This window comes from Pipistrellus hanaki (genome assembly GCF_964339955.1).
Source record: "Pipistrellus hanaki genome assembly, chromosome: 5".
NCBI lineage: Eukaryota > Metazoa > Chordata > Mammalia > Chiroptera > Vespertilionidae > Pipistrellus > Pipistrellus hanaki.
Window position 1 is genome coordinate 6,916,636 of NC_140507.1, and position 26,557 is coordinate 6,943,192.

At 40.5% G+C, this 26,557-nt stretch overlaps 1 protein-coding gene across 1 annotated transcript; it reads right to left on the reverse strand.

Moving 5' to 3' along the window:
* Positions 1-2,614: 2,614 nt before the first annotated feature.
* On the reverse strand, positions 2,615-25,418 carry RARS1 (arginyl-tRNA synthetase 1). The gene is made up of 15 exons (XM_084883951.1): positions 25,316-25,418; positions 23,848-23,982; positions 20,629-20,817; positions 19,599-19,707; positions 18,940-19,040; positions 18,247-18,368; positions 16,513-16,633; positions 14,409-14,538; positions 13,317-13,421; positions 10,541-10,719; positions 9,907-10,016; positions 7,330-7,435; positions 4,661-4,833; positions 4,270-4,517; positions 2,615-2,839 (listed from the first exon to the last, which is right to left on the reverse strand). The coding sequence occupies exons 1-15, from the start codon at positions 25,358-25,360 to the stop codon at positions 2,730-2,732; spliced, it is 1,983 nt and encodes a 660-aa protein (XP_084740077.1). The 5' UTR covers positions 25,361-25,418; the 3' UTR covers positions 2,615-2,729.
* Between the last annotated feature and the right edge of the window lie 1,139 nt (positions 25,419-26,557).

Consider the following 26,557-nt stretch of genomic DNA (forward strand, 5'->3'; position numbering starts at 1 on the left):
CATCGAATAGACCGTCAAACCTAAGGGAAGGCAGGGCAGGAAGGCAGGGCGTAAGAGATCAACCAAAGGACTTGAATGCATGCATATAAGCCTTATCAATGGACACAAACACTGGGGGGATGAAGGCATGTTCTAGGGGGTGGGAATGGCCAGGGAGAAGTCAATGGGGGGAAAGGGAGACAATATGTAATACTTTAAACAACAAAGAATGGAAAAAAAAAAATTATCTGAAACAGACTTCAGAATAACAGATGCTCAAAAGCATGAGAAAACATATAATTGAAAAAAGAGTCGGAAATAAAGAATGACACAGCACAAATAAAGAACACGTTGGAAGGAATACACAGCAGATTACATGAAACTGAGGACCGAATCAGTGAATCAGAAGACATGGTGGGGGAAAAAATCACTCAATCAGAGAGCCAAAAAGAAAAAAACAATTAAAAAGTAGGAGAGCTTAAGAGAGATGTGGGACAACATGAAACGAAACAATATTCAAATAGCTGGTGGGCCAGAAGAGGCAGAAAGGGAGAAAGGGATGGAGAACGTGTTTGAAAAAATAATGGCAGAAAACTTCCCTAACCTGGTTAAGGAAAAAGTTACACAAGTACAAGCGTCACAGAGAACCAACCCCAAACAAGAAAAACCCAAACAGGCCCATGCCCAGACACATAATGAAAATGCCAAAAATCAGAGTAAGAAACTGAGATTGAAGCTAGCTGGATTGTCCACACTACAAGTCCTGTAAACTGCAAATTCCTATAAATTAATTACCTAAAAATCCCCACAAATGTAATCTCCTTATGTCATAAAACTATTGGCTGATATGGAAATGCAAAGCATGCCAAACACAAAATTTTAAGCTAATTTTTAAAAATTTCAACTGAGCCCTACTGGTTTGGCTCAGTGGATAGAGCACTGACCTGTGGACTGAAGAATCCTGAGTTTGAATCCGATTAAGGGCACATGCCCAGGTTGTAGGCTGAATCCCCAGTAGGGGGTGTGAAGGAGGCAGCCGATCAATGATTCTCTCTCATCAGTGATGGTTCTCTCTCTCCTTTCCTTTCTGAAATCAATAAAAATATATTTTAAAAAATTTCAACTGACCCATGTACTTTCATTAACCTCAATAAAATTTTTATGACCTGAATTTTATTACATACCATTATAGCTATAACTTATTAAGATCAATTATAAGGTTTCTTTAAAGTTGAAGGCCCTTGGAAACAGCATGGAGTAGTACCATTCATTTTTATTAAGTACTTGTTTCTCAAGGATTTGTGTTAGTTTCTTTAAATTCTCAGTTGTGTTATATTGGAATATTACATGAACTTATGCCCCAGGCATCACTATTAGCCTAAGTTCTGATGACCCCTCCCTGTCATAAAAAATCTCCACCTTCTTGCCCTAGCTGGTGTGCCCACGGCAGTGATTAGAGCGTCAGCCCATGCACTGAGGGGTCGCAGGTTCAATTCCTGGTCAAGGGCACAAACCTGGGTTGCAGGTTTGCTCCCTGCCCACGGTTGGGACAAGTGTGGGAAGCAATGAACTGATGTATCCCTCTCCTCTCTCACCCTTTCTCCCTCTCCCCTTACTTCCCTCCCTTCCTTCTACTCTCTCTGAAAATCAATGAAAAATATATCTTCAGGTGAGGATTAATAACCAGAACATAAATCTCCACCTTCTGTCTTGCTAGCAGAACTCTAGTTTCATGGAGTGAAATAATACACCAAGCTCAGGAAATGATCTTGACTAATCTAAGCAAATCATGGCAATCCTGTTTTTCCTTGTTTAGATCAGCGTTTTTCAACCGCTGTTCCTTGCCTGGTGTGCCGTAGGTGCAGACAAGACAAGAATTTTATAATTTTTCACTATTTTGTTTACTTAATATTTCATAATAAAGTAATTATAAAATACTTTCTTTGTGTTTATTTGATTCCTATTCAAGAGAATTACTTTATATATAGTCAATATAGGCACAGAGTTAAATTTTTTAACATTTTCTAATGGTGGTGTGCCTCGTGATTTTTTTCATGAAACAAGTGTGCCTTTGCCCAAAAAAGGTTGAAAAACACTGGTTTAGATATTCAAGTTTTCCAGCTTCCCTTGCAACTAGGATTGGCTTATGACCAATGAGACATTGAGTTAATCTGGACCTTCAGGAAATTTTCCAGTCTGCTAGATTTCCTTGCTCCTTCCTTTGAACCCAGGCGTAGAAATAGCTTAAATTTGGGAGGTAGATATACATGGATAAGAATCTCAATTTTGTTCTCAAGCTATCCAGGGCAATTTCCTTATTTCTGCGGAACCTCACTTTTGTCACTTGTTAAATAGGCATAAGTATCTATGATAGAACAATGGAATAAGGAATAAACAATGAAGGTTTGAAAAGTTTACGGGGCCTATAGTAGGGCTCAATATGAGACTCCTTATCTAATTAAATTATAGAAAACATCCCTGCCACGCCAATCAACACTCACAGTGGCACACAAACCCTGTGATTCCATGCCCTCCGCCAAGTCATTCTGATTTAATGCTTAGCAGAAAGAACACATTTGTGATGGCATTTTTTTTCTTTTCAGAAGCCTAGTTGTTAGAGATAAAGAACCACATGTTATATAGATAATTGACAAATTTCCTTTACTTGTTTTTATATCCACATGATTGTAAAAAAGCCAACAGTGCGAATGGCCACTTTGGTAAAAACACAGAGTTCAAATCTAGAAAGATTACATTCTTTGGACAGGTTTTATTCCCAGGATATCGAAGCCCTTGGCCATGACAGCAGTCACTGCTTCACACAGTAGCATACGGCCCATGTTCACCTTCAACACTTTTCCTGAGAAGACAGAAGAACAAAGGTAGTAACTAATTTGTTTTTCTTTTTGAAAATTGTTATTAAAAGACTCGATGCTACTTCTGGGTTTTACTGAGAAGTGAGTAGCCCAACCCATATATGTGTTGGGGCTTTAACAGAATCACCTTTACCTTAAACTACACAGACAATCAAAGAAATTAAGGTGTTTCTGTTCAAGAAGTCTGTTTTTATCTGATAATAAGACAACAGATACAAGATTTGAAATTATTACAAGTGTAAATTTCATCTTTCCTTTTAAAATTTAGAGTTCTTTCCCAGGCCTCAAGGTCTTATCCTATTTAATAAAAGAGTAATATGCAAATCAACCGTCACTCTGCAACAAAATGCCAACACCCATAGCAGACGCTGGCGGTGGCAGCGTCCCGGCAATGCAAGCCCAGTGTCTGGGCCTCTGGCCAGAGGACTGGGCGCGGGCTGTGCGGAGGGTGGGGAGGACCCAGAAAAATGGATCTTTCCAGTTCCTGACACTTGTTTCATTCAGTTTGAAACAAGACAATGCTGAGCCCTATGGGTGCCCAGAGCCCTTTGCAGACTGGAAGCCCCCTGCCCGCAGTGCAGATGTGGCCAGTGTGGCACCGCAATGGGGAGTGTCCAGCGGGGGCACCACAGACATCAAATCACTGCCGCCATGGCCACCCCCCTCCCCACTACCAAGTAGTACAGTCCAAGGGGGCGACTCCTGAGGATTGAATGCCATGGCAGCGGATGCAAACCACACCAGCGGGCAAGCTGGACCTGAGAGCCCAAGCCGAGTACCTGGGCTGCTGGGTGTCGTGGGCAGGGGCCCTAAGGAGGACCCAGGACTGGCATCTTCCCAGAGGCTGCGCGGAAGGCGGGGAGGAGCTGGGTAAGGGACACCCCCAACCCCACGTGCGAATTTTGTGCACTGGGCCTCTAGTGAAAGTATAAACTTTAATATCATGATAATGGTGAGATGTATTTTCTTAATAGTTTCAGTTCACAGGCATGAACCTCAGAAATATCTACTTGCTTTGTGACACATTAATTCACTCTACTTCATTAATTCTGTAACATGACAGAGCAGAAAGCTTCAGGTAAAAAAAAAATATATAACCCCCCCACCACTGCCCAAGGGCAGTTCTGCATTATCAAGTACCCCCAAAGACGTGTCCTGGAACCCTCAGTCACACTGAAATCATCTTATTCCTAGTGAATGGTCTTCTAATTGTTTTCTTTGGAGACTTATGGTTTCATGCCATGTGCCCGGGGTGGGAAAACTAGACTATTTGGAAATAGGAGGAAGAATTCCATTTGTGCTTTTATTAGGGCTAGTGCAATTTTGTCATTATATATGAAAACCACCTATACCCAATTCAAATAAATGCCTTTAGGTGTTCCTTCTGCAATGTGACCAGTGGAGCAGCACTTACCAGTTTGTCGATCTTTCTCTACACAATAGCAGCTATCGTAAAATTCAGTGAAAGTGGTTGCCAGCTCATAGATATAATCACAGAGAGTGTGGAGAAACAGGTCATCTAAAATCTTCTGCAGAATCTCAGGGAACCGTAGGATGCACCGGCCTAACTTCCACTCCTTCTCATGGTCCAAGGTGATCTCAGTCTCTCGAGCGGCTTTCTGGAGCATCTCTTCATCAATATTGGCCAGACGGGCAATAGACCTGGAAAATCAGGCAATACCCACCATCACCATTCCTCTGTTAAGCACATTCTCCTTCACGTGAAAACATGGACTACGAAGTGACTGATATATATAAAAACTGTCATTCAGTTTGAAACAAGACAATGCTGTACCCACAATTACCTGATTCTGGTGAAGGCATACAACAAGTAAGCAGCTGTGTTTCCTCTGTCATCCAGCATTTTGTCAAAGGAGAAGATGTAGTCATTCAACCGGTTATGGGAGAGATCAGCATATTTGATACAGCCATAAGCAACAGACATCTGAGCAGCCTTCAATTCCTCTGAGGTTAGAACCTTGTGGAGAAACAGATACAAACCTCACAGCTTACTGACCACTGCCCTTTGTACTATGTCTCATGGGCAGAAACGGGGATAGGGAGCATCTAATGCTGCTCCTGTATCATTAAACTGCGGAGCAACATGAGCCCAGCCATAAAGAAAATAATGAAAATACAACTCATCAGCTATGTATAACAAAGAATGTTTCTATGAGAAACTTGATATATAAATTATGAGGTGTCAGTTTGAATATTTTTTCCAATATATTCAGGAGATATGAAACTGAAAGCAATTATTAAGTTATACCCACTTCATTCCATAAAGATTCTGAGGTAGTAGAGAGCAAACAAGATAGTAAAATAAAAACTAAAAAATTAGGGTCAAGTAATTAATTGAAATCAAAACAGTGTCAAAAGTAGAAGAAAAGCCCTAACCAGTTTGGTTCAGTGGATAGAGCATCAGCCTGTGGACTCAAGGGTCCTGGGTTCGATTCCAGTCAAGGGCATGCACCTTGGTTGTGGGCACATTCCTAGTAGGGGTGTGTAGGAGGCAGCTGATTGATGTTTCTCTCTCACTGATGTTTCTAACTCTCTCTCCATCTCCCTTCCTCTGTAAAATATTAATAAGATATATATTTTTTTAAAAAGTAGGAGGAAGAATTCATGCATTGTTTTGCCAATAGCTGGTCATACATTTTCTAATTTAATATATTTGTATTAATTTCACTGAAGAAGGGAGAGGGAGAGAGAGAATAGAAAAATCAACGATGAGAGAGAATCATTGATTGGCTGCCTCCTGCATGGTCCTAAAACTGGGGATTGAGTTTGCAACCCCACTGTGTCCTGACTGGGAATAAAAATATGACCTCCTGCCCCAGCTGGTTTGGCTCAGCGGATAGAGCCTTGGCCTATGGACTGAGGGTCTCAGGTTCAATTCCAGTCAAGGGCATATGCCAGGGGTTTCAAGCTCAATCCCCAGTAGGGGACATGCAGAAAGCAGCCGATCAATGATTCTCTCTGTCATCATTAATGTTTCTCTCTCGTTCTCTCCTCCTCCCCCTCCCTCCTTCCTCTCTCTTTCTTCCTTCCTCTCTGTAATTAATAAAAAATAAAAGCTGGATAAATTAACTCGGAAGCTAGAAGACAATGGAACATTGTTTTTAGCGTGCTGAAAGAGCCCTGGTTGGTGTGGATCAGTGGTTGAGTGTCGTCCCGTGCACCAAAAGATCATCGGTTGATTCTCAGTTGGGTCACATGTCTGAGTTGTGGGCTTGATCCCCAGTAGGGGGCATGTAGGAGGCAGGCCTATTGGTGTTTTTCTCTCTCTCCCTTCCTCTCTCTAAAAAAACATAAAAATAAAAATGCAATGCTGAAAGAACAGCTAACAACTGGAATCCTATACCCAATAAAAACATCCAAACTGAAGGCAATATAAAGATGCTTTCAGACAACTCCTGACAAAATTTGTACCCCCCCCCCCCCCCCACACACACACACTACTAAAAGGAGATCTTCTGAAGGAAATAATCCTAGGTGGAAGTAAACAAACTGCCGGAAGGAATAAAGTTCACAGGACAGCTATTATAAATGTGTGGGTAAATATTAATAAACATTTCCGGTTTAAAACAAACACTGAGCAAAAAATTGAACAAACCCTTCACAGAAGAAGGTATCTAAATGGCTAAAAAGCAAATGGAAAGGTAGTCAACAACACTGCTCAACAGGGAAATTTTAACCAGTGAGATGTCACTATACACACTCAAAAAAGGCTAAAAACAGATGGACAAATCAAGTGTTGGTGAAGATGAGGTGACTGGAACAATCATATATTACGGGTGGGAGCTCCTAGGAAATTTTTAATAAATTTAAGCGTAAGTCTCCCTGTTGTGCTGCCTATTCTGATGGCTCATCCGTGACCTTGGGTGGTAGTCTGCTATGACTATTCTACAAATGCTCCCAGAGAAAGGAGCTCAGCAGATGTAGACTGGAGACTCAAACTGTCTCAGTCTGAATACCTTCCCATCACTGGTTCAAAGCAATGACAGGGAAACTACCAATCAGATGCAGAGATACTGGGCCACATTAACAAAGAAGAAAAGCCATGCTTTGTAAACGCCAAAACTGTATTTTCAAAATAAATGTTTAGCCAAAACCGGTTTGGTTCAGTGGATAGAGCATCAGCCTGCGGTCTGAAAGGTCCCAGGTTCGATTCCGGTCAAGGGCATGTACGTTGGTTGCGGGCACATCCCCTGTGGAAGGTGTGCAGGAGGCAGCTAATTGATGTTTCTCTCTCATCGATATTTCTAACTCTCTAAAAAAAATCAATAAAACATATTTAAAATAAATAAATAAATGTTCAGCAACTCATGAGACAAACTCACCATGCAATAAAATCTGAGTAACAAAAGTCTGATGTAAATGGACTATCTTCACAGTTCTATCAATAAAACAAACAAACAAAAATCACAACACAATGCATAGTACACCATATGCACATAAGGCCTTGAATTACCTTGTCTCTTTCTTTTTCCTTCAATTTGTCCATGGATCGTTTTAGTCCTTCTTCCAAAAGGTCTATGAGGCGCACTGTTTCACCTGAACGTGTTTTAAACTTCTTCCTAAAAAAATTTATTGAAATTTCTAATTATATAGAGTTTGAAACAGACGATTCCAGTCAAGGGCATGTACCTTGGTTGGGCACATCCCCAGTAGGGGGTGTGCAAGAGGCAGCTGATCGATGTTTCTCTCATCGATGTTTCTAACTCTCTATCCCTCTCTGTAAAAAAAAAAAAAAAAAAAAAAAAAAAAAAAAAAAAAAAAAATTCAATTAAAAAAAAAAAGAAAGAAAGAAAAAAAAAAGGATCTTCTTGTCCTTTATCACAGAATTGAAACACCTTTATTATCCCAGAAATACATGAAATACTGCCTGGCTTTCCTTATACCATCCCCTTGAGTGTCCAACAACCTGCAAATCTTGTCTGATGAAATGATACCGATTACAAAGCCCAGTCAAAGGGCTAAATGAAGTCTTCCTTAGCATCACCACTTTGCAAGAATTGGTCTTTTTGTTGCTCCCTACCTGGGTAAATATGGCAACCTTCCATATTTAAATATTTACACTAAAATGCTCAGAGATTCTGTCACCTATTTTTTTTTGGTGAGATTTTTCAGCTTTAAGACGTTTTACAATAAATGCTTTATTATTTTATTTATCATCCTTCTGTTATTCCTTGGATGCCATTTATTGAGCACCTGCTGCACACTGCATCAGCTGGATGCTCAAATGTGTGTGCATGAAGATCCCTAGAATGTGGCTTTTCCCTGAAGGAGCCTAACATCTGAAGCAGAGCGATTCTCTGTGGAGCTTGTGAAAATGGTTAATCATCATTGAAATTCGTCTTCATTTTTAATGGTCTAGCTGCCATAATTACATGATGCTGAGAGCGCAGAAATAGAAAACCACCACCACCACAAAAACCCCTTAGCCCTTACATAAGGAAGTTAAATGTCAAGATATATTTTGGTGATAAACATAAAAATAAAAGCAAATTTAATAATGTCCCTAACTATAGGAATAATCATCTAAATGTTCATCTAAACATTCAACAGTTAAGAAACTAAGATGCTATAAGCGATACTCAACTCACTGGTGAGTTTTTCAGCACCTTACAGACCACGAGCATCATGAGGTCCCAGTCAGTGTTTTCTGATTCCAGAGATGCGCAGCTCTCTGGAAGGCCCATACACTATAATTAAACATCTTGCTGGTGATGCCTACAAAGCCTTTGATCTCCAGATAATCTACATCTAAAATAATACTTTGACACACCTACCTGCCTTTGATGTTAATTGGGGCTTTTGTACCCTGGCTAGTGAAGTATCTTGAGCCAGAGCTACTTCATGTGGTTATTGTAAGCATTACTGTCTTTGTTTAATGGTAGTATTTGGGCCGTCACCAAATCTAAAATGCCACAGATTTTAAAGACATATTAATTAAATAGCTAATGAATCTCTACTGAATGTAAAATGTTAAAATATTTTGTGCCTTGCTGAAACCCGTGTAGCTCAGTGGATAAGAACGTCGGCCTGTGGACTGAAAGGTCCCGGGTTCGATTCTGGTCAAGGGCACGTACCTTGGTTGCAGGCATATCCCCGATGGGGGTGTGCAGGAGGCAGCTGGTCGATGTTTCTCTCTCATCGATGTTTCTAGCTCTCTATCCTTCTCCCTTCCTCTCTGTGGAAAATCAATACGTTTAAAAAAATATATATTTTGTGCCTTGGAATTGATGAACACTGTATATAAATATTTGCTTGTATTTACCTTTTTATTTCATAAAAGTTAAGAGAATGGGAGGAAAGAACTGGATTACAGAAAAACTCAAAATATGGATATTAATATGTATATCTCAAAAATATATATATATATATATATATATATATTTTTTTTTTAAAGGGAGAAGAGAAAAGTTTTTTTTTTTTAAATATATTTTATTGATTTTGTACAGAGAGGAAGGGAGAGAGATAGAGAGTTAGAAACAACGATGAGAGAGTCATCGATTAGCTGCCTCTTGCACACCCCCCACTGGGGATATGCCCGCAACCAAGGTACATGCCCTTGACCGGAATCGAACCGGGGTCCCTTCAGTCCCCAAGCCGACGCTCTATCCATTGAGCCAAACTGGTTTCGGCTCAAAAATATTTTTGAGATAAGCAAAAAAATGGAAGCTGTGAAACTTAAAACTCAGACATTTACAAAATGCTTGAAATATATTGTTGAATATTTTGTTGGAAATCTAAGAAGGTACCGTGATAGGATTTACAATTTAGATGTGTGGGAATGAAAACTATTAATTCTATAGTTTGGTTTTCATTCAACTTTGTATAAATCCCCTAAAAGGTTATGTTCTCTGGCAGTGATTAAGACATACTGTACAAAATAGCTCAGCTGGGTTCACCATTAGTACGTATGCAGACTTTAACAAGTGTCGATTTTTAAAACTCTAACATGGTAATCAAATGAACTACAGCCTCTTCCAAAGAAATCTGGGCGGTCAGGTGTACCCCTACCCCCTTAGTTTCCCAGACTTACTTGTCTTCCCCCAGCACCACACCAAATCCAGCATGATACACCCGAGTTACTTTCGGGTCATACCAGCCAATCATCTGGCCAGCAGCAAATACTGTCTGGAAGTGTACAGCCTACAAAGGAACAGACATAGAAAATTACTTGGTAAACTTTCTAATAATAAAAAGATTTACAGCTCTTATGCTTGAAGATAAAGGTTTATAAAATTGAAATCACTCACCACTCTTGCAAGGCAAATGTAATATATTAGTAAAAGCTATTTTTATTACCTCCATATGAGAAACGGTAAGAGCAGGACTGCTACACTTTCTATGTCTAAAGGTTTTTAAAGCAATTGAATTTAGGGCAGGTTCATGTACACTAATTCCAATTAAATTTCTGCCACACACCACCATTTCAGATGGGAATGGTCTCTGCGAGTCAGAGAAGTAAGTTTCCTGTTTATGGAGACAAGCTGAAGAGCAGGGAAGTGGCCAAGTATGGCCAAACCCACGCCCTGGTTTTCCTCCTATGTGACAAATGATGTTCTGAATGTTCGTCTCTGGGGAAAACGTGGTCAAGTGCCAAATGCCAAAAACCTCACCAGACCGTCTCATCTCTAACCAATGTAAGAACACGTACGAATCTACAAACTCACTTGTCCACTGTCCACCACGTAGATAATCATATTTGCTTTTTCCTCAATTAGTCTTTGTTTAAGAGCAGCCAGGTCAGATGTATCATAGGTATAACCTCCATCTGATTTCACTATGGTTAAAGGTATGGAACATCCTGGGACGAATACAATCTTTCTCCCATCATCCACTTGCACAAATCCTAGAAGAATAATCTTTATTAATAATGTTAAAAGAACCCTGAAAGAATGTAAATGCTTAGCCATTACAGGATATGTATAAGAGAGCTCCGACATTACATGATTTTTTTTCTCTCCGTGACCTATGCATCTTGCAAAATGGCACTGTCAAGGTTGTCTGGCACCAGGGTATTTTCAGAGCACAGGTGAGATATCCTGACCATTTCTGGGCTTACTCTATACTTGACTCCCAAACTCTTTGTAGAACACCTCACGGAAGCCAACTGCTCAGTAGATATAGCACATGTAAATCCATGCTATGTTTTCAAGCTATAGCCTATCCTAGGACAGAGATGCAATTTCTATCTCCGCCTCTTAAAAAGTGTTGAAAGAACATAATGACAATACTAACAGCCATATCTGAGTGCTACAGTGTGCCAAATACTATGCTAAGGCTTAGGTGCAATAAATACTATAATTTTTGTTTTTTTAAAGTTTAAGAAATTAATGCTTGGTTAAATAAAGACACTATATAATAATGGTGGCTAAATTTTGCCTCAGTGTGTATCTCAGACTTATCCCTTACTAGAGGCCTGGTACACAAAATTGGTGTGTGTACGGCGGGAAGCAGGGTGGTCCCTCAGCCCAGCCTGCACTCTCTCCGATCTGGGACCCCTCAGGGGATGTCTCACAATCCATTATTGCTGACCCCCAACTGCTTGCCTGCCTGCCAGCCTGATAGATGCCTAACTGCTCCCCTGCTGGCCCCTAACTGCCCGCCCCTGCTGGCCCAGCAATCCCCAACTACCCTCCACTGCTGACCTGGTCACCTCCAACTGCCCTCCCCTGCCGGCCTTGTTTCCCCATTGGCCTGGTCCCTCACAACTACCCTCCCCTGCTGGCCATCTTTGACCACATGGGGGTGGCCATCTTGTGTGAGGGTCAATTTGCATATCACACCTTTATTATATAGGATTAGCCATGTGACCCAAGGAAGTTACTACATTCTCTATGCCTCTTTTCTCATCATTAAAGAGTTTTAAAATTTTAATCTTTTTTTTTGAGAAACATCAGTTTGTTGTTCCACTTATTTAAACATTCATTGGTTGATTTTTGTATTTGCTTTCACAGGGAATCAAACCAGCAACCTTGGAATATTAGTACCACTCTAACCAAATAAGCTAAAATTTTATGTTAAAAGTATGGCTATAGGCCTGGCCGGGTAGCTCCATTGGTTAGAGCATTATCCTGATACACCAAGATTATAGGTTCTATCCCTAGTCAGGGTGCATACAAGAGGCAACCAAAGAATGCATAAATAAGTGAAACAAGAAATCAATTTTTCGCTTTCTCTCTAAAATCAATCAGTCAGTAAATAAAAATTAAAAAAATAAATACATAAAAGTATGATCCCGCCCTGGGCGGTGTGGCTCAGTTGGTTGAGCGTTGTCTCATGCACTGAAAGGTTGTCAATTCAATTTCTGGTCAGGGTACATACCCAGGTTGTGGGTTCAATCCCCACTTGGGGTGTGTAGAGGAGATAATCAATGTTTCTCTCTCTCTAAAATCCATTAGCCAAAAATGGAATAATTTGAGCATTACAAAAAATAATAAAGCAAGTGATTGAAAAATATAAAATATACTAAACCTCATTTATAATAATGCTAGGAACAACTGAGTTGTCATATCTGGAAGGTGCTAAGAAACTAATTTATTATTCTGAAAATTGATTTAAAAAAATCAAGCATTTTACTGTCTTATATAAACCGTACATCAGAGTAACCAAAATTATGTGACAAAGTTCTGCACAAGAGAAATTGCAGGTAACAAAGGAATGGCAGAACACCACCATTTTCCAACCTCTAATGAAGTAATGGATCAAAGCCATCATCATCAATAGCTCCTAAAACCAATGGGGAAAGTCCAGTGGGGAAATTTAAAGATAGATCAGGTGACAACACCTGAACCCCTGAATCCATCTTAGTATCACAAAAAGAGCCAACGAGACACTGTTTACATTCTTGCAAATAAAAGACAAAATAAAGAAGGAAAACACAAACCAGAATTTAACCAAGCCTCTTTTTTAAAATAGAGGGGAATTATGTTAAATAGCACCATATGGGAAATTCTGTAAAACAAATGGCTCAGGTTCTTCCAACAACAAAAGGGGGAAAAAAGGAGGAAGAGATACCCATGGATTTACAGAACTTAAGATATATTTTAAACAAATGTAATGTTCAGACCCTGAAAAAAAGCTCCACAAAAACACAACACTTCATGATTTAAATAGATTATGAATCAATATGGGATATTTAAACTCTGATGAACCACTTAATAATATAAGAAATTATCATTAATTTCATGGAGTGATAATGGTACTGTGATTTTGGAGTGGGAGGAAGAGCCTGTTCATTTACCAGTAGACACATACCAAATTAGTTATGGGTGAAATTATATGATGTAAGCAGTGAACAGACATAATAAGGTTGTCCTGTATTCATAATTATTGAGGTTGGGTAACAAGTACATGGATGTGGGAGGAGGGGGCACTATAATAGTCTCTCCATTTTAGCCTTTGCTAAATTTCCATAATGAGTTAAAATAAAAAAGGAGCACCTACCCTTATCTTCAAATTCCTTTACCACACTGTTCATCCTATCTTGATAGAAGGACTCCCCCCTCTCTATTAAAGAGATGTCCAATGCATCGTAGATTTTATTAAATTCTAGGGAAAAAAGTCACCAAATGAAGAAAATGGTTAAGAATTTAAACAAAGAGGAAACATGCATCTTACAGTAAAATAACTTTATTGTTTAATTAAACCATTTGGAAGGAAGAAAAATATATTTAAAAATGTATGATACGGAACATTATATACATACTGCCATTTGAAAATGTGGCAATATGATAAAACACACATCAAAATATTAACCAGTGGGTGGGACTATAGGTAATTTTTTTCTCTTTCCTGTCCATAATTACATTTTTCCTACAAAGAATATGTACTTCTTGTGTAATTAAAAAAAATTTTATTTTTAAAAAGTTAAATAAGAACAAAAAAAAGAAAGGCCTTTCCTATTTGAAGATCAAATATTTACTCAATTTCCTTTTAGCTCTTCCTATTTGTACCATTTAATTGTCTGTCTAGCCAGGCATTAGTGACACAGTATTACTGACAGTAGCATTATAAAACATTTTACTACTTAGTGCTTCGAAACAGCCACCATTAGTCTTCCTTTTCAAAGATTTACTGGCTATTGGTGTTTGTTTATTCTTCAGAGTGACCTTTGCAATTACTTGTCAAGTTTGAAAACTTGAAATTGTCTTAAAATGACAAATGAATTTCAGCAAGTAGGGGACTTTGCATGATACTCCATTCAAACATTCTATTACATCTGCTGTGTATTTCTCTATTTCTCTTCATATCAGTCCTACACATCTCTGGATAAATTTATTCCCATGTGTTATATAGCTTTGATTGCTATGTGAATAGGGGTCTTTTCTTTTTCTTTTCCACTTTCTTTCCTAATCAATTTTTTCTAATTTCTGAGAAAGTTAAATTTTCTACCTGCTTATCTTAATAAACTTGCTTTAAAAGTCTATTTGCCAGTTCTTGAAAGCTTAACATGTCATTTAAGATCAAATCTGAAGACTCAAGGAAACGACATGCAGCAGTCCTTGCTGAGTGAATGAACAAAGCCCAGAAACTCACCTTGGCGGGAGACATCGCAGATAAGCTTCCAACCTTTTATGATATCTGGATCTTTACTCTGGAGCAGAACTACACACTGGTACGCTCGCTTCTTAAATTCCTCCTCAGTATCAAATCTCTTTTTGGATTCCTGTATTTAAATAAAGAAAAATAAGATTTACAAAAAGAGCCAACCTCATATTCTAGATTAAGCATCTGTTCATTTCTAAAATAAAATAAAAAACAACCAAAAAAACAAAACCCACCAAAAGCCGAAGAGTGAGGAAGTGGAAAGTTAGGAAACCAGAACAAGTGGTCTGTCTCAACAGTCAAGAATATTGTTACAAACGAACATGTCAAAGACTGCTATCATTTCTTTTGAAATCAGTTTACTTGAAAATACAAAATTCTCATCAGGGTACTACCTCTAACTTTTCTAGTTCACAAAAGCCTACTCACACCAATGCTTTTGTGTTCCAGTGGAATAACAAAGAATAGCTAGCAGGTAGGTCTGGTTTTACTGGACTCTATTTTCCATTTAGATGCGGTCCTGACCATATGTATTTTTAAATTGATTTCAGAGAGAAAAGGAGAGGGAGAGAGGGAGGGAGGGAGAGAGAGACAGACAGACAGACATCAATGATGACAGAGAATCACTGATCAGCTGCCTCCTACATGTCCCGTATTGGGAATCGAGCCAACAACCTGGGCATGTGCCCTTGACCGGAATCGAACCCAGATCCCTTCAGTCCATAGGCTGACACTCTATCCACCGAGCCAAACAAGTTAGGGACTGCATATTTTTTTAAATTGAAAATAAAATTATTTTCAGTTTTATTTTAATTTTAAAAGCAATACATGCTTACTGTGCAGAGAATAAATAATATATTTGGGATAAATAAACATATATATGGGATTAAATATATGTATTTAATATATTAATTCCCACCACAACCAAACCAGTGATAACAAAACTTTGGTATATAATTCTAGACATTCCTTTGAAAATACACACCTATATATTTTAACAAAAACGGGAAATACAGGACTTTTCTTTTACTGTAGTTTTGAAATTTTAGCAATGTAGTATGAGTATCTTCTTGCATTAATAGATTTGCCTCATTCAGAGCCCACTGACCATCAGGAGGCAAATCCTGTGTTGTGTCTGCCCCCTGGTGGTCAGTGCGCATCATAGCTACCAGCCTATAGTCTGGTCTCCTAGGCTTTTAGATATACAGATTACAAATAATGTAATACATTTATGGATAAGTCAAAATATCAAAGAAGGTTGACCACAGTGATTGACTTAAAGGTAGGATTTATGGTAAACTTTAGGAAAAGAAAGTTTTAATGCTTTTTAAAAGTTGATTTTAGAAAGATAGAAACATAAGTTGGCTGCCTCCTGGCATGCGCCCTACTGGGGGATCAAGCCCACAACCCAGGCGTGGGCCCCAACGGGGAATCAGAACAGTAAGTTCTTAGTGCATGGGAAGATGCCCAACCAAGCCACACAGACCAGGGCAGTGAAGCTGTCTTTTAAAAACTGTTCTCCCAGCCCTACCTGGTCTGGCTCAGCGGACAGAGCGTCTCAGGTTCAATTCCTGTCAAGGGCGCATGCCTGGGTTTTAGGCTTGATCCCCAGTAGGGGATGTGTAGTAGGCAGCCAATCCATGATTCTCTCTCATCATTGATGTTTCTATCGCTCTTTCCCTCTCCCTTCCTCTTTGAAATCAATAAAGATATATTTAAAAAAGAAATAAATTTAAAAAACTAAAAACTGTTCTTTCATATACTTAATCACATTTTCAAAATATATAAAACTGAGAAAACAACAGCACCAAAAACATTTTAAATACACTGGAAGAGAGTAGAAAAACATTTTAAATACTAAAATGTATTTTGGTTAACAAACTCCTAAATTCACTTAGTAGTAGGTAAAGTGGGAAAACTTAATTTCTAGTATATACCAATACAACAGCAAAGAATGCTTTAAGGGGCAGGAAGCTGCTTAGCAACTTGTACTTAGAACCACAGCAGCTTCAAATACCATTCTAAACTCCCTAAGGAAAACGAATAATTACGAGGAATGGTAAACACACAAACATAACAATAAATGATATCAAACCTTATAAAAGGCCTGCAGATCCCCAATAGGAGGTGAAACTGTTAGGTAATCTGGAAATTTATCTTGCAGGTGAGCGATGAGCATGCCAAACTGGGTTCCCCAATCTCCTATGTGGTTTATTCTGATACCAAAGAACATAAAATAATTTTGAAATGAGAAACATTAATATTTAGGTGCCTGTACATTCAGTAACACAGACTGCATACAGCAGGTCTCCAGGATTTGCTGAATGAATGAAGTCTCTACCAATAGTCTGCTATCTGCTTATTGTGTAGTTGACTGGGACAATGATAGTTGAGCCAATGTTGGTCATTACAATTTTAGGAAAATAACTTTTCAACTAATTATCTCAGTGTAATTTGTACCATTGGTTCTCAAATGTCAATGGACAAAATTCTTCAAAACATATGCCAATCCAACCACTTTTCATTTCTCACTGCTTTTAACTAGTTTCAAACCACCACATCACGTCTTAACTGGATTATTACAATAGCCTTCTAACTTATTACTACAGTAATTGCTTCTTTGCCTGGCTTCTTCATGGAAGCCAGAGTAATATTTAAGATTAGAGACACACCTCATTTTATTATGTCATGCTTTATTGCACTTCACAGAAGTTGCATTTTTTATTTACTTACTAGAGACCCAGTGCACAAAATTCATGCATGGGGTCGGGGGGGGGGGGGGGGGGCAGGGGGGCCTGCAGGTCCCTTAGCCCGGCCTATGCCCCCTTGAAATCTGGGACCCCTCAGGGGATGCCCAACTTCCAGTTTGTGCCTGATCCCTATAGTCCGACATCTGGCAGTTGGACATGCCTCTCACAATCCAGGACCCCTCACTCCTTTCCACTGCCTGCTCGATCCTTACTGTTTGGCTCACTGATCTTTAGCACTGCCTCAGAGGTGGGAGAGGCTCCTCCCACCGTTGCTGTGCTCACCAGCCATGAGCCTGGCTTCTGACTGAGTGGCACTCCCGCTGACCACCAGGGGGAAGCTCCTATATTGAACACCTGCCCCCTCGTGGTCAGTGAGCATCATAGTGACCAGTTATTCAGCCATAACGGTTGCTTAGGCTTTTATATGTATAGATTTTTTTTTTTTTTAAGAGAGAGTGAAAGGGAGGGGGAGAGACACAGACAGAAACATCAATGTTAGACAAACAGATTGGTTGCTGGGGATCGGGCCTGAAACAAGAATCAAACCCATGACACTTTAGTCCGTGGGGTGACGCTCTATCCACTGAGCCAAACCGGCTAGGGTGAAGTTGCATTTTTTTAAATTCAAAGGCAAGACCCTCCACCAGCAAAAAGATTATGAACAGCTTTAGTGTGGTACTTGCTTTAGTGTGATGGTCTGGAACTGAACCTGCAGTATCTCCAAGGTATGTCTATACTAATTAAGGCTCTCCAGTGGCTTCCTATTATACTTAGGAATAAAAATCCCAATTTCCTGCCATAGCCCTTAAGTCCCTTGCCTACCTCTCCTCATATTAGAATATAAACCCCTAGTATACGGCACTCAAGAAATACTTGTGGAATGAATGGGGCAGGGGGTGTCTTTTCCTTGGTTCACCCACAGTTATTAGTTCAGAGGAGAGGCCCAGGACATAATTTTTTTTAAAGTCTACTGATGATTAAGAGCAGAACCACACTCATGAAACACTCATATGTCAAAAGTTCTTTCTCAAATGACACTATCATTTTCTATAGAATGCTCCAAAGACAAAAGTATATACCTTAGCACATCATATCCTGCAAATTCAAAGAGGCGGCACATGCTCTCTCCTATGATAGTTGACCTGAGATGACCCACGTGCATCTCTTTAGCTATGTTGGGGGAGGAAAAGTCAACTACAACCTGGAATAAAAAATAAAAAGAGAAATTTTTATAGATAACAATGTTGTACTACAATCATGTAATGTGATAAATACAGAGACAATCATATCACAACATATAAATAAATCAAAGTAACACATACACATTACATCTGCACAATGTTATATATCAAATACATTCAATAAATTTTTAAATGGGACAGAAACATTTTATTCTGCTATCACATTCATTAGTAATATGTAATAACAAACTCAGACTTAAATAATAGCTTGGCTTGTACTTCAACTGTGTTGTTTTTCTGATGAATTTACTTGTCCATAATTAATTGAAAAAGAATGAAATTCGTTTATATAAATTATCTATGCTTTGTTTCAGCAACCTCAAAAACATCAGCTGGCTACTTCAAATGCCTTATAAAATAAAGTAAAAAGAAAAATCATGTAATAAGCAAGATTCAGGAAAAAGCTATGCTGTAGTTATGGTCATAATCTCACATATGAAATCTCAATGAGAAAAGCCATTCCCAGTTTCAGCACTTTTCATATGGTCTTAAGTATTACATTAGTATATTAACTAAAAATTGTTCATATACCTTTTTGTTCTCTCCAAGGGCAGGTAGTTGAACACCATTCACTAGGAGATTGGTCAACTGTTTTGATACAAAATTCTTTCTTAAGTGGACATTAATAAAACCTAATGAACAGTAGAGAGGAGAAAAAAAAATCAGATAGCCTCCTATCTTTAAGAACTGCTTTCTTCCAAAAACCTTCTTGATTTCACTTATGCTGGCTCCACAGAGCTAAACTGGCTTTGGCAAAACTCTTAAGGATTCTGGACCAATTGGGGCCTTGACTTGAGGCCCCTTGTCAGCTCCGTTTAAGCACTCATTCCAGACCTTACCACTGTCCTGAGAGCTGACTTAATTCAGGGCCCCTTCACTCTCAGCAAATGATCTGTTCACCTCATAACAAAAAATATACAGTCTTTTCGCCATAGACTTATCTGCCATTACCTATCTTTTTGCTGAAGAAAAACTGAATCACAGAGAGGTAAAGGAACTTCACCTAAGATCAGGCAGCTAAGTCTAGGCTAAAACCTCAGTTTCCTAACTCTCAATCCAAGGTGCTTTCACCATCTTGTTCAGTATACAAGTCTTAATCCTACATTTTTATTTAACAACGGTTTTCATTTTTATTCCAAAAAAGGGCTCAGCATCAATACAACTACTTAAGAAGGGTAACATTGTCATACCAGGACCAGCAATTTCAACTTTTTCAATACATTCATTGTCTGGGAGGTGTTTGGTAATGTTTTCGGCAATTTCTCTTGGATTAACTCTCTGTTCCTTGGCTTTGAGCATCTACAATATAATACAAAACGATTCATTATACAACTAGTTTCAGCAAGTTACTCAGAAATGCACAACTGACAAAGCATTAGATGCATTTGACACATAGACCAATCAAAAGGCAGAAGTGGAGAAATCCAATGACCTTGTATATGGACAGATTAAAGCATCAAGCATCAATAATCTCAAGAGGAATACAAAGTGCCCAAACCACATGATCTCCACTTCAGAATAAGTTGCCACACGTCTGTAACATTTTTACAAAGACTTTATTACCCTGTTTCCAAGATATTTACATTTCCAATTTTCAAATCACGAGTGTTCCAATATGCAGACTTGGGTAATAACAACAACCCTTATAATCTTGACCCCAACGAAGACACACATTGTTGGAGGGGGGAGAGGGGATCTGAACTCTTTAGCTGAACCCTTTCTATTCAACAAAGAAAGGAAAGCAAAAAGTCCCAAAGTTGGGCAATTAACCGCAAACGCATTAGACACGCTGTTAAAAACAGGGAATTCTGACTGGACATGGAATCCATCAGCACGCCTCAAAGCCACCACAGGTGCATCAAATATTGGATGGAAATGCTGGGTGATAAATGGCTAACTTTTACTCTCTCACCCTCTAACACTCACCAGACACACACAGCAACCCCGGCTGCAACAAGAGGGAAGTACAAAAACAGAACAGTACCTACTATTGCCCTTAAATATTGGGAATATTTATAAAATTTAATTGAATATTCAAAAAAAAATTTTTTTTAATTAAAAAAAAAAATCCCTTTTCTCAAGTTGTTCAGAATTGTGGGAAATGTTATTTTCACTGAGGAAACAAAAATTTACTACTATTTATACAGAAGGTAATGAGGAAGCTAACGTGTAAGAAAATCACATCCCCCAGGGTGCTCCACCATGCACTGGTGCACTCACCTGAGAGATGCCCATAGCGCTGTTACACTGATAGTCCCCGAACTTGGGCTGCTGACTGGGTGTCACCAGTAAAGGAGGGTTTTCCAAATCTGGATACGCAGCCTTAATGGCACAGCCAAAGACCTCTTGTAGGCGGCGATTGATGTTAATCATATTTTTAGTTGGTCTGTTCCTTTCTGCTTGAAGACTCTGGGGATTAAAAAAAAAAAAAAAAAAAGGAATAAAAATATCTCAATAAAATATTAAATTATCATATAAAATTTTCCTAAATATCTAGAGAAAGCTTCAAATATCTTGTGAAGACCAAAGATAACACACACTCACAATGCAGTGTTCTCTGATCTGGGGTACACCAGGAAACGTAACAGGACAAGTGTATTCCACAGAACATGTAAGACAGAAACAGGAAATGCCCCAAGTTCTCTTTCTATAGTTATTTTATCAGAACAGAAACTGAGAGAAGGGAGTATGAAGAGCTGACCAAATCTTCTTCTTAGCTTCTCTAGAGTTCTGGAAAAATAGTATAGAATTTGACATATATCAAATGCTGGAAGTAAAAACTCTATGGACAAAAACAAGTAAAAAAAACCAAAAACTTTATAGCCGAAACCGGTTTGGCTCAGTGGAGAGTGTCTGCCTGCGGACTGAGGGGTCCCAGGTTCGATTCCCGTTAAGGGCATGTACCTTGGTTGTGGGCACATCCCCAGTGGGGGTGTGTGGGAGGCAGCTGATCGATGATTCTCTCTCATCGATGTTTCTAACTCTCTGTCCCTCTCTCTTCCTCTCTGTAAAAAAAAATAAATAAATCAATAAAACATATAAAAAACAACTAAAAATATGTTGTACACCTGAAACTAATACAAAATAATATTAAATTGTAAACTGTAATGAAAAAATAATAATAGTAAGAAAAGATATTCATGTTTTCTCTTAATTAAAATGGAGACCTCTTCCAGGCATGAAATGATAGGTAATATCTAAATATCAGAAAAACAGGCTGTTTTGTCTTACTGTTAAATAATCCCATGTTGGACTACTCCTACTTTCTTTCTCTCATTTTCTATGAAGTGGGATACCTTAATTTAAGATGGTATATAATTAGTTACCTCTATTACTACACTTATCACACCTTCTCAGAATTATGTGTCTCCACTACCAGACTCCTGGAGGCAGGAAAAATAATTATTCATGGCACCGTCCCTGACACCTAGCACTGTACCTGCTGTGCAACAGGTAAAAAAATAGTGCCTGAACTTATATGCTTTCAATAGAATACAAATAAATGTTGCCCACACACTAGTCACAATTTTATGTTAATCAAAATATCAATGATGGCAGTAATAATGGCAAAAATAACAAAAGCTATGGCTTGAGTAGCACTGTGGCAAGAAATGAGCCTAGCCTGGCCTGTGTTGGTCACTGGTTGAGCACTGACCTATGAATCAGGAGGTCACGGTTCAATTCCCAGTCAGGACTCATGCCTGGGTTGTGGGCTTGATCCCCTACAGGGGGTGTGCAGGAGGCAGCTGATTAATGATTCTCTCATCATTGATGTTTCTCTCTTTCCCCCTCTCCCTTATTCTCTGAAATCAATAAAAACTTTTAAAACACGAGACTTCATCTTAAAGCAGATAAGGACAGCTTAATGGGAAGGGGATAAGTGTTGAAGCTGCTGAGTTAAGGAAAACAACGGTAAAATGCCTCGGAGGCAAACCATCCAATATGTGTTTCTAAGTCAGAGCACATGGCCAGAGTGCTCCAGGAATAGACGGTAGAGTGAATGGATGTCCCACACAGTACTTTTTCCTTCTGTGGCTTGCTATTTTCTGTTGTGGACCTTATGTTCAGCTCAGGAGCTGTTACTCAGTAGACCAAAGTATCTGTGAAAGAACCACCGGGCAGCCCACATTACACTGGCAGGATTCTCATTCATACACACCAGAGCTAATCTGTATCAGTGACATGTGTATTAGAATAAATACACTGTACATCCTTTGTATCTTTTACATAGCCATGAGCACATATTAGGCACTTAATAATACTTCTGAACTAAAAAATAAATAAATAAATAAATAAATAAATAAATACAATAGAGAAATGAGTATAAGTGTGGAAAGAATGAGGTAATCAGAAAGGTAAGGTATTTTGGGGAAGATTCCATGGATAAGAAATTTAGAAGGCTGAAAGATAAAGCTATTTGAAGCAGAACAGAACACACAGAGGCAATAAAAGATTTCATGGGAGTAGGGCAGGCAGAGTCTGAGATGAATGAATGAATCGACTTTGGACAAGGACTGTGCCAGCCAGCCTGGCTGAGAGCAGTACACACACAGGAGAACAAGCATGAGGGTGAGGTCATCCCCTAGGATGTGTCATCAGCAGGCCCGGAAGGCAGGCCAAACGATTAAACCCAACATAAGCAAGTTCAACTTTCTGACAAAACTGATAGACACTATTAGATTGTGAGGTCATTAAATAACAAATACAGCACAAGCTTCATGGGGGAAAAAATTGTTTGGAAATATTAAGTGGAAAAGGAACCCAACCACTATGACACTATAAAATATAAAAATAAAATAGTAAAATAACCAACTTTGGGCAGAAGGGGACTGTGGCTGTATTTTGAAATATTTCCCATTGATTGAGGCACGCATTTAAAATTCAAAAAGTATTCTGTTAAACAAGGCACAGCCATAAACTGTTCAGAAATAATGTCTTGCCCTAGACGGAGTGGATAGTGTCGTCCTGTGGACTCAAGAGTCCCAAGTTCAATTCCGGTCAAGGGCATATGCACGGGTTGTGGGACAGATCCCCAGGAGGGGGCAAGCAGAAGGCAGCCAATCTGTGATTCTCTCTCATAATTGATTTTCCTATATCTCTTCCTCTCTAAAATTTTTTTTTAATGTATTTAAAAATTTTTAAAATACATTAAAAAAAAAGTCTCAAAAAGAAAAAAGTCTCAACCCTACCTTGAAGCAGGCCAAACAATCAGTATGATGACACATTTTTAAGAGCCCCGGAGGACAGTGCAGCACCGCCTTCTCCATCACCCGCACCAGTGACTCAACCCTAACCTGTCTATGGCAGGGAAAGAGCAGGGTTTCTTTCCTCCTTGGTCCACATTCCTCAGGGTCAACTCTCCGAATCCGCATTAACAACAAGTTCTAAAGAGAGGCGATAATTCCAACCGTAGAATGAAACCAGAACCGGGGGACTCACCCTCCGAAGGATATTCAGTCGATACTTTAACTTTAAATTTTCTTCCCGCAACTGCTCCAAATTTGGAGAAGCTTCCAAACAGCCACCGTTCTTCAGCCGATCGATTTCAGCTGTCAGGGACTTGATCTCTCTTTCCTATAAAAGAAAAGGCACTTTGTCCTATGACGGATGACCTCCGTGATACAATAAACCGGATCATAAACTTTCTTCCTCCGTCCCCCTGTCCACCGGGCAGGGCAGAGGTGATAGGGCCAAAGGACTTTCCCGTTGATAAGTTCGGACTGCCCTTCCTCAAGCTCTTCGATGACACTGTGATCCTTGACAATACGGGAAAATTGTGTTGTGAAAGGAAACTACGAGCGCTAAGCACACAATGGGATAAGCCTCATATCCCAGGTTTCTTTCTTTGGCCCAAGTGTTTGCCTTTGACCCTTTCTGGGACAAAATGATCTTCCCATCTCCCTCTCCCCCCACCCCCCAAGCCCCCTTTTCTTTCCAGTGTCTTAGATCCCAGACCAGGCTTTTTACGCTAAAATCTAAAATCAAAGACGTGCCAATTCACAAGGAAGTAAAGCTTCCAACCTGACTGCTGTTACGGAGGGGGAGAGACGTCCTTGAAATGTAAGAATGTTTACCAGTACATAACTACAACTAACTCTCCCCCACCCCCTAAAAAACCCACACAGTTGGCATAAATAAGCACACATTATTAGTGCTGAGCTAAACACTTCCGAAATTACATCTATTGTAAGATCCTTACCACCGCCAGCGAAGCAGCGCTCACACCGCCACGCTGACCCGGAGCCTGAGCCTGAGCCCGGAGCGGCCAACCTGCCCGTTTCCTTGACCAGCGTGAGCTCTGGGAACTGCAGAGTGAGGGCTTATAAACCGATCCCCTGGACGTGGTGAGTATTTAACTGCTTTCCTCCCACCCCTCCCTCCCCGGGCACCAAAGTTCATGCAACTGCACAACTTTCGCTTTTGCTATTCGCTTGTGGCTGTGCAGGCGGCGAGCAAAGTCCCTGGGCTTTTCAGAATTCCCCTCGCTCAGCATCACGGAGCGGACGGAGGTGGAGCTGCAATGCAACCCCGGGCCCATGGCTCCACGCTCACCCCCTTCCCTCCGCGCCCGCCCCCCGCAGCCCCTAAAGCCGCGCGTGTGCGTGGCATCAACTCGCCGGGCTCCAGCCCAATGGGAGGTGCTGGTGTGGGCATGGAGGGTGCACGGGAGGCCGGGACCCTCGGCTCCGCTGCACCTCAGTCTCCGGGCCCTGGGACGATGGGTTCTTTCTCTCCACCCCCGGGAGAGGGGGTCCGCCAACACCCGCCCGGGTCCTGGGACCCTCGGCGCGCGGCTGAGGGGCCCGGGACGGTCCCTGCCTCTCGGCCGCCGCCTCCGTGACGCCCCGGCGGGAGCCGGGCCCGGCCCCTCCCCTCCCCGCCTTCCCCCGGGGCCCAGCCGCCCGACCTGCTGCTGCAGCCGCGCGGAGCACTGAGCCACCAGTCCGTCCATCCTCCCGCCGGCGGCTCACGCCACAAGTACCCGGAAGCGGAAACAGCCGGCACTTCCCGGAAGCGGAAGTGCGCCCCGCCCCGCGGGCTCGAGGCTGACTGGGCGCCGCGGCCGCTGCTGCCCCCTGGCGGGATCCAGGACGCACTGCGGGGAGAAGCCGTGGGAAGTGGGGCTGCGGTCCTGAGATTGGGAATTTGGGGAAGGGCATTGGGTTATCGGGCCGGAGCTGCTCTGTGTGCTGGGATGGACTTAACGGTGGTCAGAGGCGACGCTTACCTACAGCTTCTGTCTCTCAAAGGCTTCAGTTTACCCGTCTGTGAAATGGGCACGGGACTCGGCGATCTGTTTATGTACTCACCAAGCATTTATTGTGCACTCAAAATGCCCGGCGCTATTCTAGGCGCCGGAACACAAGCTGGAAATAAGTCAGAGAGCTCCCCATTCTCATGGAGATTGCTTTCTTAGAGGCAGGAAGCACAAGGATTGCCTGTGCTTGACTCGGTTCACCAGGCACACTACAAATAGAGCCAGGATGCAGCTGACCTCTGGGGCCAATGGCAATTACAAAAGATTTGAGTTGAATTAAAAAAATTTTTTTTTAAAAAAGAGCTCTAACCCGTTTGGCTTAGAGCATAGAGCATCGGCCTATGGACTCAAGGGTCCCAGGTTCTATTCTGGTCAGAGGCAGGTACCTTTGGTTGGGGGCAAGTCCTCAGTGAGGGGTGTGCAGAAGGCAGCTGCTTGATGTTTCTCTCTCATCGATGTTTCTAGTTCTCTATCCCTCTCTATAAAAAAATCAATAAAATATATTTTTTAAAAAAGAAAAAGGTGACAGATTTTACTTTGGGTGGTGGGCACACGGTGCAATAAACAGATCGTGTAACATAGAAACCCTCACCTGAAACCTGTATGTTCATGTATCATGATCAACGTCACCCCAATCAATGTGATAAATGTATTTTTAAAACATTTGTAGCCAAAAGGCCTCAATTGGTTTTATGAATGAGACAATCAGATCCAGTGAGGTTTTCTCAGGCTAGCATACTAGTCACCCCCTTTCTCCATACCCCCATGCAGAGAAACCACGGGATTTCATGGTTTCATTCCTGCAAACCCAATGTTCAAAGTCCCTTCGATTTGGGGCCTCACGTAACCACAACACTGTGAAACAGAAACCAGAACGAAGACACAGGAACT

Coding starts and splice junctions, on each gene's coding strand:
- RARS1 (XM_084883951.1), bottom strand. CDS start 25,360: ATGGACGGACTGGTGGCTCAGTGCTCCGCGCGGCTGCAGCAGCAG. Junction 13,422..14,408: donor CTGCGATGTCTCCCGCCAAG/GTGAGTTTCTGG, acceptor TTTTTTCCCTAG/AATTTAATAAAATCTACGAT. Junction 4,518..4,660: donor TATGCCTTCACCAGAATCAG/GTAATTGTGGGT, acceptor CTGATTTTCCAG/GTCTATTGCCCGTCTGGCCA.